This window comes from Trachurus trachurus, assembly GCF_905171665.1.
Source record: "Trachurus trachurus genome assembly, chromosome: 8".
Lineage (NCBI taxonomy): Eukaryota > Metazoa > Chordata > Actinopteri > Carangiformes > Carangidae > Trachurus > Trachurus trachurus.
The window spans coordinates 25,452,700-25,470,090 of record NC_139905.1 but is presented as its reverse complement, the minus strand read 5'-3'; the positions used below and the strand labels follow the sequence as shown (position 1 = coordinate 25,470,090).

The following is a 17,391-nucleotide window of genomic DNA, read 5'->3' as shown; positions in this document are numbered from 1 at the left end:
GAGTACGGATTACCAGGTCTGTGTGCTGTAAAGTAGTCCTTGATCCGAGATCTGGGACACCGGGTCGGAGGCACTGATCTTACAAGGTTGGTTTTCGCCCAAGAGACTCTAGTGGAAGGCAGAGAGCCTCCACTCTTCCCCTAACAAGTCATTTGACCATCATAATTACTCCAAAGCTGTTTACCTTAAGGTGCAAATCTTGCATAGTTCCTCTTCAAGTTCACATTTGTGCTCCTTTTGTACAAATCGTAACCTCACATTGTAAGGAGCCATTTTTTTCTATTGCTACATAACCAGTGGTACTGCAGCATTAAGAGCTGTTTACTAACCAGTCAAAGGGAAACATTGTGAGCTGCCTCCAGAGATGGAAAGCAACCATATTATTGTGCTTCTCTTTTCTAAACTGAGTGCTCAGATCCAGCTGAACCCGTCTCATCACTTTCCAACACTGAGTCACTGTAGAACAGTCTGCCCTGAAGAGGTGGCCCTTCTCAGAGGACAAATTATAACCTCTTGTAGTGTAATGACGGCTGAAGCTCTGCTAAGTAAACAGCTGCTCATGCCAACGCTGCGCAGCAATAGCAAAATGAACAAATAGCTCCTCTTAACTAAGATGCAAGTCGAGTACAGAGAAACTTTTCTCCTTCAGCTGATGAATATGAAAACAGCCTCTTAATATCAAACTCTGCTTTTTAGATTAATGTGCACAGTGAAACTCAAACATCCAGGTTACACATCGATAAGCAAACGCATCATTCAGTTTTTAATCTATGCCAGTAAAGACAGTTAGACCCACGCAGGTGTCGTACCTGTAACGAGCGTAATATTCTTTTCAACCCCTCGTAGTCTTTGTCGGTGAGCGGCGTGAGGACTGTCATGGCGTCTTCTGTCGACTGGCACTGCGGGCACACGTACACGTCGATGTGGGTGGCCTCGCTCTGCAGGATGCCCACACAGCGGCCGTGGTACCAGTTCTGGCAGCGATCACAGCCTATGTAAAACCTGTTGGGGTGGTAAATCGGACACATCCTGTTTAACACAGCAACAGAAGACTGTATATGTGCAAAAGAATGAATTGTGAGAGATCAGGTTTCACATGCATAACACCACTCTGCGTTTCCTAGGTTATGAACACTAGGTTCGATTTGTTGTGATTAACACTTAAAGCAACACTATGTAGTTTTTCGACCTTAAAATAATGTTTCTAAACTCATCAAAGTTGTTGAAGATGTTCTTTTTTCTTTTGTAAAAAGGGTAGGCAAAATAAGCATGAGCTTCAGCCGACACCTTTCCGATTAGTTTCATCCCTCATTGTATATTGTTTATATTGGAATGAAGTAAATCTCATTTGTTAAATGCTAATCGAATAAACTGAATTAAACTAAACTAAAAAGCAGTACTAGCAACAGCAGAGGCAGCGGCAACAGCACCGTCAACAATTCAGCACCAACCCGCTCAGGCTGCAGCGGGCGGCACGAATCATCCCTTTAACCGTTGAGTTTAGAAACATTATTTTAAGGTCGAGAAACTACACAGTGTTGCTTTAAAGCTGCTGACAGTTATGTATTGTGAAGCCATACTGTGATTCGTCATATGGCGTCCGGCAGATGCAGTACAGCTCCTCGTTGCTTGCTCCCTCCTGGCCACGTTTACAGTCGTTACACACAAAGTCCTCCAACTTCTTGGCCTCCTTCTCCGTGATGCCGACACACGCGCCATGAAACCAGTTGGAGCAAAGGTCGCACCCTATGTAAAACCTGAGGGGAAAACATCATTTGAGATTTTTTTTTGTCTCGGTGACATCATCATCGTCCTGTGTATTACAGAGGTGAAATGTCGGGGAGCTTACTTTGACTCGTCGTAGGCTGTTTTGCAGATACAGTACAGTTTGGTGTCTTTCTTGTGATCCTTTGAGGTAGAAGAGAGCTTCTTCTTCTTCTTGTGTTTTAATGACGTGGAATCTCTGTCCTTTTCTCGGTCTCTGTCCTTGTCCTTGTCCTTGTCCTTGTCCTTTTCTCTGTCCCTGTCCCGGTGTCTGTCCCGCTCCCGGTTCCTCTCCCTCTCGCGATCTCGGTCTTTGTCTTTGTCCCTGTCTCTATATCGGTCTTTGTCCTTGTCCTTGTCCCTGTCCCGTTTCTTGTCCTTGTCGTGATGCCTGTCCCTGTCTCTGTTTCTGTCTTTGTCTCTCTCCTCTTCCCTCTTGCGTTTATGGGATGAAGGGGGTGAGGTCACTGTGTGGCTACTGTGAGAGGAATGTGTAGGGTGAGAAGGATGGGAGGAGTGGGCGGCGGCGGCGGCGGCGGCGGCTGCTGCTGCTTTGACTGTTGCCGCAGCAGCTTGGGTGATAGCAGCTCGGGCTTTTTCCTTTTCCTTCTGTAGCCTGGCGATGTCCCGTCTCAGCTCCTCCTGTGGACACAAGACATGTCAATTTCATTTGTGCTATTTTGCAATTTGTATGTTAAAGGGATAGTTCAACGTTGTATCACCACGCTACGAGATAATAACGGAACGTTACGAGTGTTTTCTAGGTAAATTCATGCAAAACAGCTGATACGCGTTCCGGTCGAGGCAGTCCTTTGGCAAGCAGTCTCTGCATTTGCCTCGAAAACAACTCTGTCTCGTGATATTCAGTTATTATCTCATAGCGTGGTGAATGTGCAGGTTACAACTTGTCCACCAGAGCGTTTACGAGTTGTTGGATTATGTATTTGATGAGTTTGATGAGGGAAACCAAGAAATTCCATTAGCCTCCTTAACATAGCTCTGAGCAGCTCGTGGCTCTGCTCCGCGTTCTAAAAATAGCTTGCACCGACAATTAAAGGTAACAAACCTACTGCTATGACTATAAGGATTATGGCAATGGGCCAATATGCCAAAATGTTGAACTATCCCTTTAACCGCTTCATACATGCCCATCTTGGTGAAGATGGCTGAACGTGAACTAACCTGAACTTGCAGCTGCAGCTCCTTGTCCAGCAGGGCCCTCTTCTTCAGGATCTCTGCCTTCAGCTGTTCTTTGTGCTTGTACAGCAGTGCCGTCAGCTTGGTTGCGTTCTGCTTGGAGCGCTTCTGCTCCACCACCTCCTCCTTCTTTCTCTTCTTAGCTGCCTGCTTCTCGTCCTTCTCAATCTTGTCAAGAATGAACTTCATCACCTGGTTGCACACGATCATTCTGAAGAAAGGAAACAGAGCGGTGTTAGATACGTCACAGAGTAGTTTTTGGTAAAGCTAATGGGGATGGGTACTGGGTGAACATGCATACTTGGACACAGGATTTTTCTTTCTAGCTGTAATGTGGAGTAAGAACAGGGATCCTGCACAGGAAATAATCTGATTTGAAAAAGATTCAAACCTCTGGTTTTCCTCTCTCTCGGCTGCAGCCAGGCTCTTCCTCTGCTTCAACTGCTCCGATGTAGCATTCTGCTTCACGACCGCCTGACGACAAAAACAAGGTTGAGTTAATGCCTTTGCTATGTAGACGCTGGAAGAAATAAACTCTTGTGTGCTGCTCTGTGTCACACCTGTTTTTGGATGCCGTCGCCGGGGCTAACGGCCTGCAGGTTCTGCTCCTTCTGTTCCCTTTTAGCCTCGTGGTGTTTCTTCTTCTTTGGTTGTGGTGGTGGTGGTTGCTGTTGTTGTGGTTGTTGTTGTTGTTGCTGTTGCTGTTGCTGTTGCTGTTGCTGTTGTTGCTGCTGCTGCTGCTGCTGCATCCTCTGGAGCTGCTCCTGGACACTCGCTGGCGCCTGGATGGTCACCATGTTCTGGATCTGGTGGGCCTGGATCTGACCCCCTGCCTGCTGGATCTGGATGGGCAGCTGCAGTTTGATCTGCTGGGGGACGGCGCCGCCCTGCTGCTGGGCCTGGGCCTGGATCTGGGCTTGGATCTGGGCCGCTACGTGGGGTGGCAGGGCGGACAGGAGCTGGACCGGCTGTTGCAGACCAGGAACGGTGATGAGTTGATGCCTGATCGGAGACTGGACCTGAAGCTGGGGCTGCGTCTGAACTTGATTTTGACTCTGAGGCTGGAACTGGACTTGGAGCTTAGCTTGGACTTGGGGTTGTTGGGCTTGGACCTGAAGCTGTTGCTGGACCTGGGGCTGCTGCGGCGACTGGACTTGAAACTGGGGCTGGGTTTGGATTTGAGTTTGGACCTGGGGTTGCTGCGGAGCCTGAGGCTGAATCTGGCTCTGTTGCTGGAACTGGACCTGAAACTGGGGATGGAGTTGCGTTGGGGCCTGAGACTGAACCTGAGGCTGCGGCTGTACCTGGGGCTGAGGTTGGACCTGAGGCTGTTGCTGAGCCTGGGGTTGAGTTTGCGCCTGTGTTTGAAATGAAGCTTGTACTTGGGGGTGGTACTGAGGTTGGACCCTCGCCTGGAGCTGGGCCTGGGCTGGGGCCTGGAGCTGGGGCAAGGTTTGGTTTTGAGACTGAAACTGCACCTGAGGTTGGATTTGAGCGAGGGGCTGTACCTGGGCCTGGGGCGCCCGTGGCTGAAACTGAACTCGGACCTGGGGGTGGATTTGGGTTTGTGCTTGGGACTGGAGATGAGTTTGAGCTTGAAGATTTGGCATTTGCTGGACTTGACCAAACGGCTGGACCTGGATCTGTGCGCGGATTTGGGCTTGATGATGCGACTGCAGCTGAGTACTGGGTTGGGGCTGGAGCTGAGGCTGGGAGGGTCTCACCGTGGTCACGACAGAAGAGACCGGTAATCCCTTCATGTGGACCTGCACTGCTGAGACCGGCATTTGAGGCACCTGCTGCATGGACACCACGGCCGGGTGCTGCACTTGTGCTTGAGACTGAGGAGTGAGAGATGCTTGAGGCAGAGGGGTGACGGGTGAGTGTGTGGAGACGGGGGCGGGGGCAGAGGCCAGGACAGGCGCCTGGATGGGGGCCGCCGCCTGCTGCGCCGGCTGAACTGGAGTCTGAGCTTGAGATGCAGCAGGAGTCCAAACCTGCGGCTGAGCTGCCCTCTGCTCTGTCAGAGCTGCAACAGAAGGAGAGATAAACAGATGCTGTTTATTGAACTCAATCATTTTTAAAAGAAAACCATTATTTGGGGGTGGTGTTTAGCTCAGTTGGTAGAGCACCCGCCCCATGTGTTGAGGCTACAGTCCTCACTGTAGGCACCGGTTCGAATCCTGCATAGAGTGGCCCTTTCCTGCATGTCATTCCCCCCCTCTGCCTCCCCATTTCCCCTCTCTCTCTCTCGACTGTGCTTTCAATTAAAAGGTAAAAAAAAAACCCAAACCCCCAAAAAACATACTTAAAAAAAAAAAAAAAAAAGACAACCATTATCTCGTTATGTCCCAAACTGGAAATGTTCCTGGAAGAAGTGTTGAAACACTTCATAAAGTATTTGGTGGAAATATTACAATGGACCCAATGGTGGCTCTACAAGGTTTATTACCCAAAGGCATCGAAGGAAGCGCCTAAAAATATCTTCCACAGTAACAGCATTACAGTACGGTGGTTGAAGCCTGACCCTCCAACATTCAATATGTGGACTGAAAAAATAAAGGAAATATATCAAATGGAACAAATAACATACTCCCTGAGTTCAAAAAGATAGATTTATTAGAAGGTGGAGCCCTGCCATGGGTATAAAGTTACAGTGAGGAACCCATATATACAATATGAATCCAATCTATATTATTAATCAGATTTTTTATTCTATTTTCTTTCCTTTGTTGTGTCATAATTGTCCCTATAAGCATTACATTGAGAAAACAGCAGATATGATGAATATGATTCTGTATATATGAGTTTGAATGAAACTGAAGTCAACCATTATACTGTTTATAGCTGGATGCTACTGTGATTGGTCCTTTACCTGGCACTGACGGTGTTGTAGAGGTGGCTGTGACCGGTGTGACGACCGCATTGGCCACAGCAGCGTGAAGAGGAACCGGAGCCGTGGCTTGGATTTGGGTTAGAGCTTTGGCTGGGGATGGGACAGCGATTTGGGTGGACACGACGGCTATGACGGGAGCGGAGACGGGAGCAAGAGCGGGGGTCGGAACTGGAACCGCAGAGGGGAGCGAGGCGGAGGCCTGCATCTGGGGTGGGTTAGTAGCAGCTAGCGTAGCAGCAACTTGGGCAGTCTTGACCGAGACGGGGGCTACAGCAGGGGCGGGGGCAGCAATGTGCATCTGGACAGGAGCTGAGGTCGAGCTGAGGACATGGGTCTGGATCTGGGACTGGGGTGCGACTTGTCCCGAGACAGGTAGCGACACTGCAGTTTGTGTGGGGAATGGGCCTGGGGTGAGGGTGGAGACTTGGGTTTGGACCATGGCTTGGACGTTGGTTTGGTTTTGAGCGGCGACTGTGGCCGGGGCGGGCACAGATCTTGCCATATGGGGGTGTGGGGCGATAGAGGCGGGTGTGGAGGATAAAATCTGCGTGGGGAGCTGGGCTGCAGGTTGTGGCAGAACAGGGAGAGGAGCGGGTATTTGTGACTGTGTGGGGACGGGTGACGGGGCTGCAGCTTGTGCTGGAGGAGGCAGAGGGGCCACAACCTGGGTCTGCATGGGCATCGAAGGCTGGGTGGGGGCCAAACTTGGCATTTGTGTCGGGGCAGGTATGGGTGCTGCCATCTGTGTTTGGGCTAAGGCTGAGGGAGTTGTCTGGACTTGTGCGATGGTTCTCGCTTGAGCTGGAGTTGACATTTGGGTTTGAGGGATCTGAGGCTTTGCGGGGCTGACGGTACTGGGTACGGAAGTTGGAGCTGCTGAGGATGGGGGCATGGGGGTGAAGAGGAAGCGCTGGACCTGGCCGTTGGGCATGGCCGCCTGCATTAGTTGTTGACCAGGGCCGGGGATGACCGTCACACCCTGTGGGATGATCTGCAGCTGACCCTGGGTCTGGCCCTGACCCTGGATCACCACTGTCAGACCTGGGTTCCCACCCTGCAAGATGATGACAACAGAAATTTAACCATCACCCAGAGGTTTTTAAGAAGAATATAAACCACACCAAACAACATTTGCAGCTGAGCAAGCTGCTCAGCAAACACAATGGAGGTGAATGGTACAGGTCCCCTGTCCCTCATCAAACTCATCATATACAACTCCAAAACACTCTCATGGACATGGACAAGTTGTGAACTACATTCCAGACGTGGCTGTTCGGCAGAGTGATTTTAAAAGCGCAAGTAGTTCCAAGTATTTGCTTCATGTGTCGTAATGTTACATAATACACATGATTATTTCATAGCGTGGTGAAGGAGTTGGTGGATTATTTATTTGATGAGTTTTGAGGGACAGGGGACCTGTACCATTCACCTCCATTGTGTTCACTGAGCAGCTCACATCTCTGCCCCACTGATCGCAAAACAACATGCACCGATAATTGAAGGTAATGAACCTACTGCTATGGCTGTAAGGATTTAGCCTGATGCATCAGCCGCTTACTTCATTACATTTCATATAGCGGTCTGAACACGAGCCATAGGGATTCGTTTGCTTCCGGGAGGCGGTTGCTTACATTTGCTTCAACTAATCGCTGCTGCTTGGTGGTCACGTGTGCTATACACCGGTTAAGCTCATAGGTTAATCTTGAGCGCTTGAGTTCAACGTCATCGCCTTCACTTACCCGTCTGTTCGCTGATTGGTCCGTCCGCTCTGGCGGACGGAGCAAACCGAAACGCATTGCTAGTGTCCTGACTACATGTTTGAGGCAAATGAAATTTGCCGGAACCAGTAGGCGGCGCTAGCCTGGCTAGTAAGGATTATGGCAATAGGTGAATTTTCCAAAATGTTGAACTATCCCTTTAAGACAACAAATACATTTCCTATATCCAATGAATTGTGTATTAGGAGGATGTCAAAGAAACATGTCCCTCACCTGAGCTCCCTGTGTAAGCTGCATGAGCTGTGCCATAGTTAGTTTGACTTGACCCTGTTGTGGTCTGTTAGCCGGGGCCGGAGCTACAGGTGTCTGTCCAGGAGCTGTGGCGGCTGCATGCGGGGACGGTGCGGGACCCGCTGCTGCTCTCTGAGCCGCTGCCGTCTGCACAGGTGTAGATCCGGGCACAGCTGTGGCTGCCGGCTGCCGGGCCAGCTGGGTCATCGCCTGCTGAGGTTGGCCTGGAGGGGGATGAAAAAAGAGAGAATCCTTTTTTAAAATTTTTATTTGTAACAGCAGGAGCCACAAAGCAGGATCACATTCACTGGAGAAATGAAAAATGATCAGCTGGACAAATGACCTTGTTGAGCCAACGCTGGACTTCTGACCATCGTTGTGCCCACAGAGGTAGACAGGGTGGATGACTGGCTCATCGTAGTGCCTGGCTGTGTTTGGCCTCCTGCCGTAGTGGCCTGGAAAACAAACAAAAAATCATTCAATGCTAGATATTTCCCAGAGCTTCAAGTGAAATAAAAAGAAGATATGGTTCAAATCAAAAGACCTGTTGCTGAGTAGTTGAGCCTGAGGTGGTGGCTCTGAGGTTGATGTTGCCAGTCGTAGGGTGTAGTGTGCTGTACGTCCTCAGGTTCGCAGGAGGCCCAGAGGGGAAAATGCCCAGGACTTTCTGCTGGACTACACCTGTTGATAAGAGCAGTTATACAGTATGTCAGCAGAGGAACAAATATGTACTGAGCACAATGCGGTACTACATGTCATGGATGTACAGAAGCGGTGAGGCATGCGCGAGATGTGTGAGGAAAGAGCTTTGAAATGTCATGTTCGATTATAAAAAACAAACAAACTGAAAAACATTTATGACATTTAAAAATTTCTCGCACTCAGCTCATGGGATAACTGGAGTTATAACACAGAGAGAGTGGAAATGGTTTAAAAAACTGCACAAAACGGCAAAAAAAAAAAAAAAAAGAGCAAGCAGACGTCTGGCCAGAGAAGCTCATCTGATGAGACAAATGAGGGGGAAAAAAAATACTGGTGGCATCATCCATGCGTAATGTCAGGACATGATCAGCAGGCAGAGTTCTGCCTCTCATGACACTCTTTCATCCATTTTGGCGAGTGAAAGCCAAAAAACCCAGCAGGAATGGATGACACCGGTGCTCCCTACCTCCTTGAGTAGCGGGCATGTTGAGCGTGACAATCTTGCTGTTAGCGGGCAGCGGGAGTTTGGCGGTGAGGACCTGGCCAGCCACAGTCACTGGGCTGCCAGCGATCTGGAAGGTTTGCTCTGAGGTGGCGATGCTGCTCGCCACAGTGGCCACCGAGCCAGAGGGGGCTGCAAGACACACCATGCCACCTGCGGTCACGCAAATGCCAGTCTACAGCTGTGGTGTCCACTGGATGGCTCGAGTCCAACAATCGGGGTTGGTATGTTAGCATTATCGATTTTGTCCTTTGTTTGAAATTCGGTGACACGCAGCCTCATGTGTATCCCTTTAGGATTTAACGGACTCAGATATTTATTTAAAATCTGATTTTAAACAGGAGTGAAAGTGGACACCACGAGTCAGTCAGTTTGGCTAATCAGTCACATTTACTGACGCAGAAAACTGACACAAAAAAAACAAGAAGTTGAAAAAGGTGAAAAGTCATAGTAACATGACTGACAATTTCTTTAAAAAAAAAAAGAAAAATGATAGTTTAAAAACTGAAAACAAACAGGAAGAGGTCCTTTGTATGTCTGCTCATCTCTAAGATCAAATCTGAGGGATGACAAGACACATAGACCGTCTTGTGGAGGATAAGTCACACCCATCGTCTTTCAGCTGCTTACCTGAGCTGTTGTTGTTCTGACCCTGCTTGACCCACGAAGCAAACGACTGCTGGAAGTTCTTGTCTTGCTGGAAGGAAACCGTCGAGCCCAGTTTGGAGGCGAGGACCATCTTGGCTCCAGGTGTGACCTGACCTGTCCTCTGGCCCGTGGACACCGGGGTGCTGGGAGTGCTGGCTGAGGTCGGGGTAGTGGTGGTTGTTGTGGAAACGGTGGCGGGTGTACTCGGTCTCAGTGGCTCCAGACGTTTCTAAAACAAAAGTGTTATTTTTTTTTTAGATGGAGTATTTAGAGTTTGGTTCCACTGAACTTTAACCCATAACATGGCCGACAAGCCAGAACTGTGGAAGACAGTGTTCCCAACCTGCTGGGCAGCCAATCTGGCCTGTTTCAGCTGATTCTCCAAGTGGGCCTTGACGTCCTCCGCTGTCTTAAAGACCTTTGAGGAGTCAATGCCTTGTGATTTCTCCTTCTCCACCCTGTAAAACAGAAAAAAAGAGTGACTCTCGGGTCAATAAGTGCCCTATAGAAAGACGACAGTGTTCTCTGATAAGATAAAATTAATGATAACATTTTTTTTCTTTTTTGTCTGTACTCTGTACCTCCTGTGTTACATTCCATCATTGCTTTTGTCCACTATTGTGTTGTCTTTTGATTGTGCCCCCCGTCTGTCACTAACCTTTTCTTGTTTTTATGTAAACGTCTTTAAATTAATTATTATTATTATTATTAACATAACCCTGCTGTTTCTCACCTCTCTGCAAAGGCCCTGATCTCCCACAGCTCCAGGTCCTCTTCAGGCACCCACGTCTCCACGGCGATAGGCCCGGTCAGCTTGGCTGGCTCCTGCTTCTTGGGCCTTAAGGCACTCGAGCGCAGACCTTTCCTCTGTGGAGTGGGGGTCTCTACTCAAGGGAGAAAATTGTCCTTGTAATTACAACACCTACAGCTCCTCCTTCGCTGGATCTTCGGGTTAAATTAAAATTCTACATTGTTTCTGGACACATGTCTCCTACCTTTGGGTGTATCTCTGTTTCCGAGCGGACAGATGATCTTCCTGATGCAGTACTCTGAGCGGATGCCGTAAGGCCCCACGTCTCTTCGTTTTATAATCTCCGTCGTGGTTATGTCCGTGTCTGTGGTTTCTGTAGTGAAAATCAGACACATTGGGACAATTTGAAATGACGTCATTTACAGTCATAAAACGATACAAACAACATGAAAGTGCATGTCTGAACATGAATACAAACTAATAAAAGCAGAGTTCCACAAAGCCATCCAGAGAAAACGCCCAAAGGATGTGAGAGATCAGCAGGATGAAGAAGTGCACCGCGCCGTGTTCTCACCTTTGCGAGTCGTCCCTACAGCAGAGGAAGGTTTAACACCCATGTCGTCCCACCTCAGACAGGCCCACAGCAGCCTCAGCATCAGGCTGACCCCAGCCAGCGACCTCACAGTCTGGAGACGGTACCTAGGACACGCATTCAGAATAAAACATGAGCTACTTACTCCTACAACAGCGAGTGTCTGTACATACAAACTAAACCTGAACCTGTTTTCATATTTTCATCATGGCAACTTAGCTCAAATCAACCATTCATCATGTAAACACAATAAAAACATACAGTTCTTAAGAGATTGATGAGTGTCCATTATCTATCATAACATTGTTAAAGGGATAGTTCAACATTTTGGCAAATTGGCCCTATAGTCATAGCAGTAGGTTCGTTACCTTAAATTGTCGGTGCAAGCTATTTTTAGAACGGCGGAGCAGAGCCACGAGCTGCTCAGAGCTACGCTAAAGTCATACAAGTGCAAGGCCCCAAAATTATTTTAAACCCCCAAACAATGTGTAAAACTGTGACACGAACCTCCATGTGATACCAAACGTGGGCCGAGGTGAAGGGTAGGGCCATATGTCCAGGGCTGGCTTGGCATTGTAGTTGAAGATGGGCACCTCTCTGATGGCGGCCCTCCTCGCCAGCCTCTTCAGGTCGTCGTTGGGCAGGATGAAGATGCTCTTCTTGCTGCTCTTGGTGACAAATTTGCGGTAGGACGGCAGGGCGGTACCCGAGCGGGCCTTCTTGGACTTGGAGAACCTCAGGAGGCTGACTCGGTCTTTGGTGGAGTACTCTTTGCTAATCGTCATGGAGCTGCTTGCCGCGGAAGCGGAGGTGCTCTTGGCGTCGGCAGCTGGTGGTCTGGTCTTCTGGGGGACGACGGCGGCCCCGGGTGCGAGGGAGCTGGGCTGGGTGGTGGTGGTGGTGGCGGCGGAGGAAGCGGTGGAAGTGGTGACAGAGGAGGTCACTCCAGGTTTACTGATGGAGCTGGATGAGTCGGTGGCGGCGGTGGTGGTATTAGTGGTGACGGGAGCCTTCGAACCATCACTACTGCTGCCGTTGTCGGTGGCGTTGCTGTTCACGCAGGAAGGGCTTGAGGATGGAGGCTTTTCAGGTGCTGTTCCCATGGCTACATCCTCACTCTTACTCAGAGCGTCTCCCTTCTCTGCCACATGGTTCTCCAACTTGGGGACTTTCAGGGGCGGTGGGTGACACACGTTGGACGCATCGTTTTGCGAGACGTCTCCGTTCATCAGAGACTTGACGGGCTCTTGGGTTTCGCCTTGGACTTGACTGGACGAGTCTGAACTAACGTCTGAATCGGCAGGAGCGTCGGCGCCAGTTTTCCCATTCACCTGAACCGGACTGGTCTTGCTTTGGTCCGCCTCCGTCTTCTCGGCGTCTCCATGTGCGCCGCCCTGCTCCATCTCCTCATACCCGCGTTTTTTGGAATTCTCTACCACTCGAGCCACCTCTGACTTCTGGGTCTTGTCTTTGCTTTCCATTGCATCCGATATACAGTTGTTTTTGCTGTTGAGCTCGGCGTTCGTTAAGGATTCTCCGTTCACCTCTCTGTGGGTCACGGCCTCCCCTCCGCTCCCCTGCTCAGCTTTTACCTCCGTCTGTTTGCTGTGGTTGGTTGATGTGGAGTCTGATTTTGCCTCTGTGTGCTCCTCTTCAAATTCAAGCTTTTTAACCACTTGGTCTTTCACCTGCAAGCTCTCCTCCTTCTCTTCTGTTTTAACCGCTGGCGTCGCCACAGGCTGCTGTTTGCCTAACGCGGCTCCTTCTGTCTTAACTCCAGCATTAGGCTTTGCGGCAGACATTTTGGACATCAGCAACGCCTGTCTCATCCGCTCCAGCCTCTGTTTCTCCTCCAAGGTGAACTGTTTGACCCGGCGCTCCAACAGTCCGTCCAGTTTGGAAGGCTTTACCTTCTTCTTGTAGGCCGTCCGCAGCTGGAAGCCCTCGCTGACGTTCACCACGTCGTAGTAGGGGTTCGACGGAGCCGTTTCCTCCGTCTTGGGCTTTTCAATCTGCTGGGCTGGTTCTTTGCTTACAGGCTCCACAGGCTCCACGGAGGTTGAGGAGGGGTCCTTGTCTTCAACCTTATCTATATTGAAAAATCACACAGGTCAGCAGAGGTGGAAAATATATTTGAAATCCACAAAGCAGCATCAAGGAAAACCAAAACATAACTGAGAGACCGTTTAATTTACCTTTCTCCTGACTTGAGGCCTCAGTTTCTGTGCAGGAGTCAACCTCCATTTTCTTATCTTCGCTCTTATCTTCCACAGTCTTTCCTTCCTCCGTCTCTGTGGGTTTTTCTTCCTCTTTGGAGTTCTCAGGTTTGCAGTCCTCTGAAGTGGCGCTCTGACTCGCTGCAGTGAGAGACGCCACTTCCTTGACCTCATCTGCCGTGTTTTGCTTCTCAGTCTCAGTCTTCTCCGGCGACTTCTTCTGGTTATTTGTGCAAGCCGCTGCAATTTCCTTTTTCATTTTAGCTGCTGAAAAGCGAGTATGAACTGTCAGTAGCAGAAGAATAAACTGAGGAAAATAAAAAGGTGGAATTAATGGAAAATTTCTCTCACCCTCCAGGTCTTTGCGGTAGTTTACGTTTGTGTTTCCTGGGAGCTTCGGAACAAAGCGTGGCACATGGGTCTTACTGACCCAGCTCCAGCCACCGTAACCGGTCACTCTGTACTCCTCGCCCTTCTGCTTCCACACCTGGATGGAAAATACAGAAATTATGATGCTTTAAAACTTTAAGAACCAAATAGTAAGAGGACATTTAAACACATTTAAACCAGAAACAAAATATCAACTGGGAATGAGTTTTTGCTTTTCGAGCATCTGCAGTATTCGAGAGTAGCAGCAGCTTAACTGATCTAAAAAAAAGTAATTATGTTTTGAACATCACAGGTTCCACATGAGACATAAACATAATAACAATTTGAGACATCTGAACAGTTGGATAAATACACTGAATAAATAGTGAAATTGTTAGAAATAGAAGTCGATTCCAACTCCTTTGATTGTGTAAAATTTCTAGTTTTCTAGTTGACTTAACCTCAACAGTGATCAATTACACTGATCTACCATAACATTAAAACAGGTGACAGGTGGGGGCGTTGTTTAGCTCGGTTGGTAGAGCAGGCCCTTTGCTGCATGTCAATCCCCCTCTCTCTGCCTCCCCATTTCCTGTCCCTCTACTACTACACTATTGATTAAAGGCAAAAGCCAAAAAAATATATACTTTAAAACAGGTGACTGGTGGTTTTAGTGCGACCAAGACAAGCTGTGAAGCCTAGGAAATAAACTAAACTAAATAAAACTACAAATTAAGTTATGATACAGAATAAACTCTTAAGCAGGCTGTTGATATACACCAATAAGCCACAACAATAAAACCAGTCTGTTCTGAATGCGACAACAACCACTGGAACGGTTCAGTATCTGTGGCGACAGGAGGAACTGCTCTTTTACCTGATGTTTGATGGGGATGGTGTACTTCACCCAAGTGGCCTGCTGCAGCGTCTCCTCGTCCTCCAGTTTTTTCTCTCGTTTTTTCACCTTCTCTTTCTCCTCCCGCTCCATCGAGGTCATGCGATGTAGCCTGAAGCAAGACAGCGAGAGATATAAGGTACATGAACACGTCTGAAAGGGTAACGTTTGAATGCTCCTGGGGTAATGCTGCCCCACTTAGTGAAACACACAACATGTTAATGTGCTGAGCTCTGTGTATGTAGCGTGCTGCCTTAAAGCTCCTGCGGGAAGGTTTCTTCAGTCTTTACCTCGTGTGTCCAAGAGAATCTTTCCACACAGGCAGCATGACGACTGGTTTGATGGCACACTCCAGTATGGCCAAGGCCAGGGCAAACTCTCTGGCCTTGCTGCACATCTGCACCGCCTTGTTCCAGTTGGTCCTAAATAAAAACAGTGATTAGTTGTATAAGACAGCATGTAACAGAAATTTTAAAAAAGCTTAATCGCATTTGAAAAATGTACACTTTGTTAAATGGATTTGTAACATTTATAAAATACTTTTAGTGTGGGGGAAATATGTTTATTCCCTTTCTGACTGAGTAAATAGAAAGATGTATACCCCTTGTATGTCTATTCTGTAAATATGTAGCTGAAAACAGAGACTGGAAACTGCTTGCTTGACAACCGCATAGCAGTGCCTCCATTATATCTTATCGCCATGCATTATATCTTATTTATAAATTACCACAAAATCAAAGGTGTAAAAGCAAAGCAATGAACTGTTGTGTACGTAGGTGCCTTTCAAACAACATTGAATTGCTGCCTGATGTGAGCTGTACCTGTGCGACGCCCAGTTAGGATGCATGAAGGGTCCGGGCACGTTGGTTTCCAGCTGGATGATGGTGAGGCGCAGGGTGGAGACGGTGAGGCTCCGCGAGCCGTAGATGGAGCCGTTCCACTTGAACTCGGCGGCGGTGGTGAGGCTGAACTTGTGGGACAGGTGGCGTCTCTTGTCGTGGTCCTCCCGGTGCTGATGTTTGTTGAGGGCCAGGACGTTGGTGCTGTACTGGTTGTGGTAGACCCTGTATTTACCCTCCTGGCCCAGTTTGAACAGGGTGTTCACATTCACCGTCAGGTCTCTTTTCAAGAAGCTGAGTCGCGACGATTCGCCGTCGGAGCGTACGGGAGACGACTGAGACAAGAGACGAAACGTGAATAAATCAGTCGAGTCGATTTCTAATATGGCAAATTTACTTGAACAAAATGCACAATACTGGGTCAGCACATAGTCGGTGGTGAAATAAAAATAAATAAAAAGGATTTGTCCTATCTTTCAAAAGCAGCATTTTCACTGCAAAACCAAAACACACGACCCGCACTCACCTCTTTACTGCCTCTGGGTGTTTGGTTGTTCATCTCCTGTCCCGTTCTCAGCTTATCGCCCTTGACCCGTTCTTTATACTCCTCTGTCATTCAGAGAAAAGACGAACCATTAGCACAAAAACAAACTCAAACAACCAGTCAAACTGGACTGATTCCTCTGGTGTTTACCTGTCCCATCCTGGCTGGTGAAAGAGGACTGAGAGGACCGGTCAGCCAGGTCAGGTGGGTCTGGTTTCCTGAGGATCCCGGTTCCAGTGATCTGGCTGCTGCTGCTGCTGCTGCCGCTGCCATTCGCCTCTGGTTGAGACGACAGCTGTTGTGGCTGCTCTTGGGTTGGCGCCTGTGAGTCATCATGGTGTGCCACTTCACTGCTAGACACCGATTTATCATCCTCATCTAAAACAACAACAACAACAAAAAAATACAGTAAGTATAACTGAGTGTAGGTGTAAATGCAGGAGTTAGTGGGTGTGGGAGTGGAAATGGATTGACGTTCTCACAGGCAACATGCAGTAAGCAAAGATGGCAGATAAAGTGTAATAAAACACAAAAAGAAACAGTCTACTGGCAATGTCTCTAATTAGGAAATTCTCAATATTGCTTGTTCAGTGTATTACGACGTCTTAAATCTTGGCGTCGTCAGCATACGACCAATGAACTGTTGAAAAATAAAAATCTTTAGTGGAATATTAAGTGTTTAATCAGTCTAGCTGGGCCTATAAAACCAAACCCATCATGGACAGGAAAAGCTACAGAAATCCAAAATAAGCTGTGCACTTGCTGCAAAGCCAAATTAGACACCAGCTCTGCCTTTGGGTTTTGTAAGAGAGACTGCCTTTTATATGCAGCTCTTTGTTGACAAGGTAGCAGGTGGGGCTTCCAGGCAGAGAGCCTTTTGTCTGAGCAACACAAACCCACCCAAAGGCCCATAAATTGGAATGAGAATAAGGAGCCAGTTGTGACAGACGTGGCGCGGTAGCGGCTGCCAAGAACGCCGACTGCACGGTGCCAAAAGTGTGCTTTTCAAGACCATGATTGCAAGGAGACGATATATAACAGGACGAGAGACGGATTTCAGGGACACTGTGCCACCAAAGCAGAAGCCGAAGGAAACAGCTTAGTTTAATGCAAGAGTAGAAACGAGGTGGATGGCAGAAAATGGCAAGCAACAGCTTAAGGTTTTGAGTAGATCATTTACATCGGAGAAAATATCCTCTCACTATCTAATTAGATGTAAATTGGAGATAATGAAGAGATGCGGTGACAGGGATGTTCCAAAGGATCAGGGTAATTACGGTCACTCGAGTGTTGCGCAGAAGCTTAAATGTTTTAGATGAGCTGTTAACAAGGAGGGTGCATTTAACCACAGACACAGCTCCAAAGGCTTCCACAGGGTCGGGCGTACTGTGAGCGGCGCGGACGTTTGAGGTTTCATAGTCGAGCGTACGGTGTCATATTAAAAACAGGTCGATGTGAAGACTTCCC

General features: G+C 48.3%; 1 protein-coding gene across 1 annotated transcript in view; it reads right to left on the bottom strand.

Moving 5' to 3' along the window:
• The window catches only part of bptf (bromodomain PHD finger transcription factor), a 30,044-nt gene that overhangs the window by 4,299 nt on the left and 8,354 nt on the right, over positions 1 to 17,391 (bottom strand). The window contains exons 6-28 of the mRNA XM_083977964.1: positions 16,075 to 16,302; positions 15,907 to 15,989; positions 15,363 to 15,715; positions 14,832 to 14,963; positions 14,524 to 14,653; positions 13,629 to 13,764; positions 13,257 to 13,544; positions 11,569 to 13,150; positions 11,044 to 11,168; positions 10,714 to 10,842; positions 10,452 to 10,602; positions 10,062 to 10,176; positions 9,701 to 9,947; positions 8,411 to 8,547; positions 8,210 to 8,321; positions 7,849 to 8,090; positions 5,837 to 6,911; positions 3,522 to 4,990; positions 3,353 to 3,435; positions 2,947 to 3,172; positions 1,850 to 2,406; positions 1,581 to 1,757; positions 810 to 1,002 (exon numbers count right to left, since the gene is read on the bottom strand). Coding sequence (XP_083834090.1) covers positions 810 to 1,002; positions 1,581 to 1,757; positions 1,850 to 2,406; positions 2,947 to 3,172; positions 3,353 to 3,435; positions 3,522 to 4,990; positions 5,837 to 6,911; positions 7,849 to 8,090; positions 8,210 to 8,321; positions 8,411 to 8,547; positions 9,701 to 9,947; positions 10,062 to 10,176; positions 10,452 to 10,602; positions 10,714 to 10,842; positions 11,044 to 11,168; positions 11,569 to 13,150; positions 13,257 to 13,544; positions 13,629 to 13,764; positions 14,524 to 14,653; positions 14,832 to 14,963; positions 15,363 to 15,715; positions 15,907 to 15,989; positions 16,075 to 16,302 — 7,970 coding nt within the window. The remainder of the gene's footprint in view (positions 1 to 809; positions 1,003 to 1,580; positions 1,758 to 1,849; positions 2,407 to 2,946; positions 3,173 to 3,352; positions 3,436 to 3,521; positions 4,991 to 5,836; positions 6,912 to 7,848; positions 8,091 to 8,209; positions 8,322 to 8,410; positions 8,548 to 9,700; positions 9,948 to 10,061; positions 10,177 to 10,451; positions 10,603 to 10,713; positions 10,843 to 11,043; positions 11,169 to 11,568; positions 13,151 to 13,256; positions 13,545 to 13,628; positions 13,765 to 14,523; positions 14,654 to 14,831; positions 14,964 to 15,362; positions 15,716 to 15,906; positions 15,990 to 16,074; positions 16,303 to 17,391) is intronic.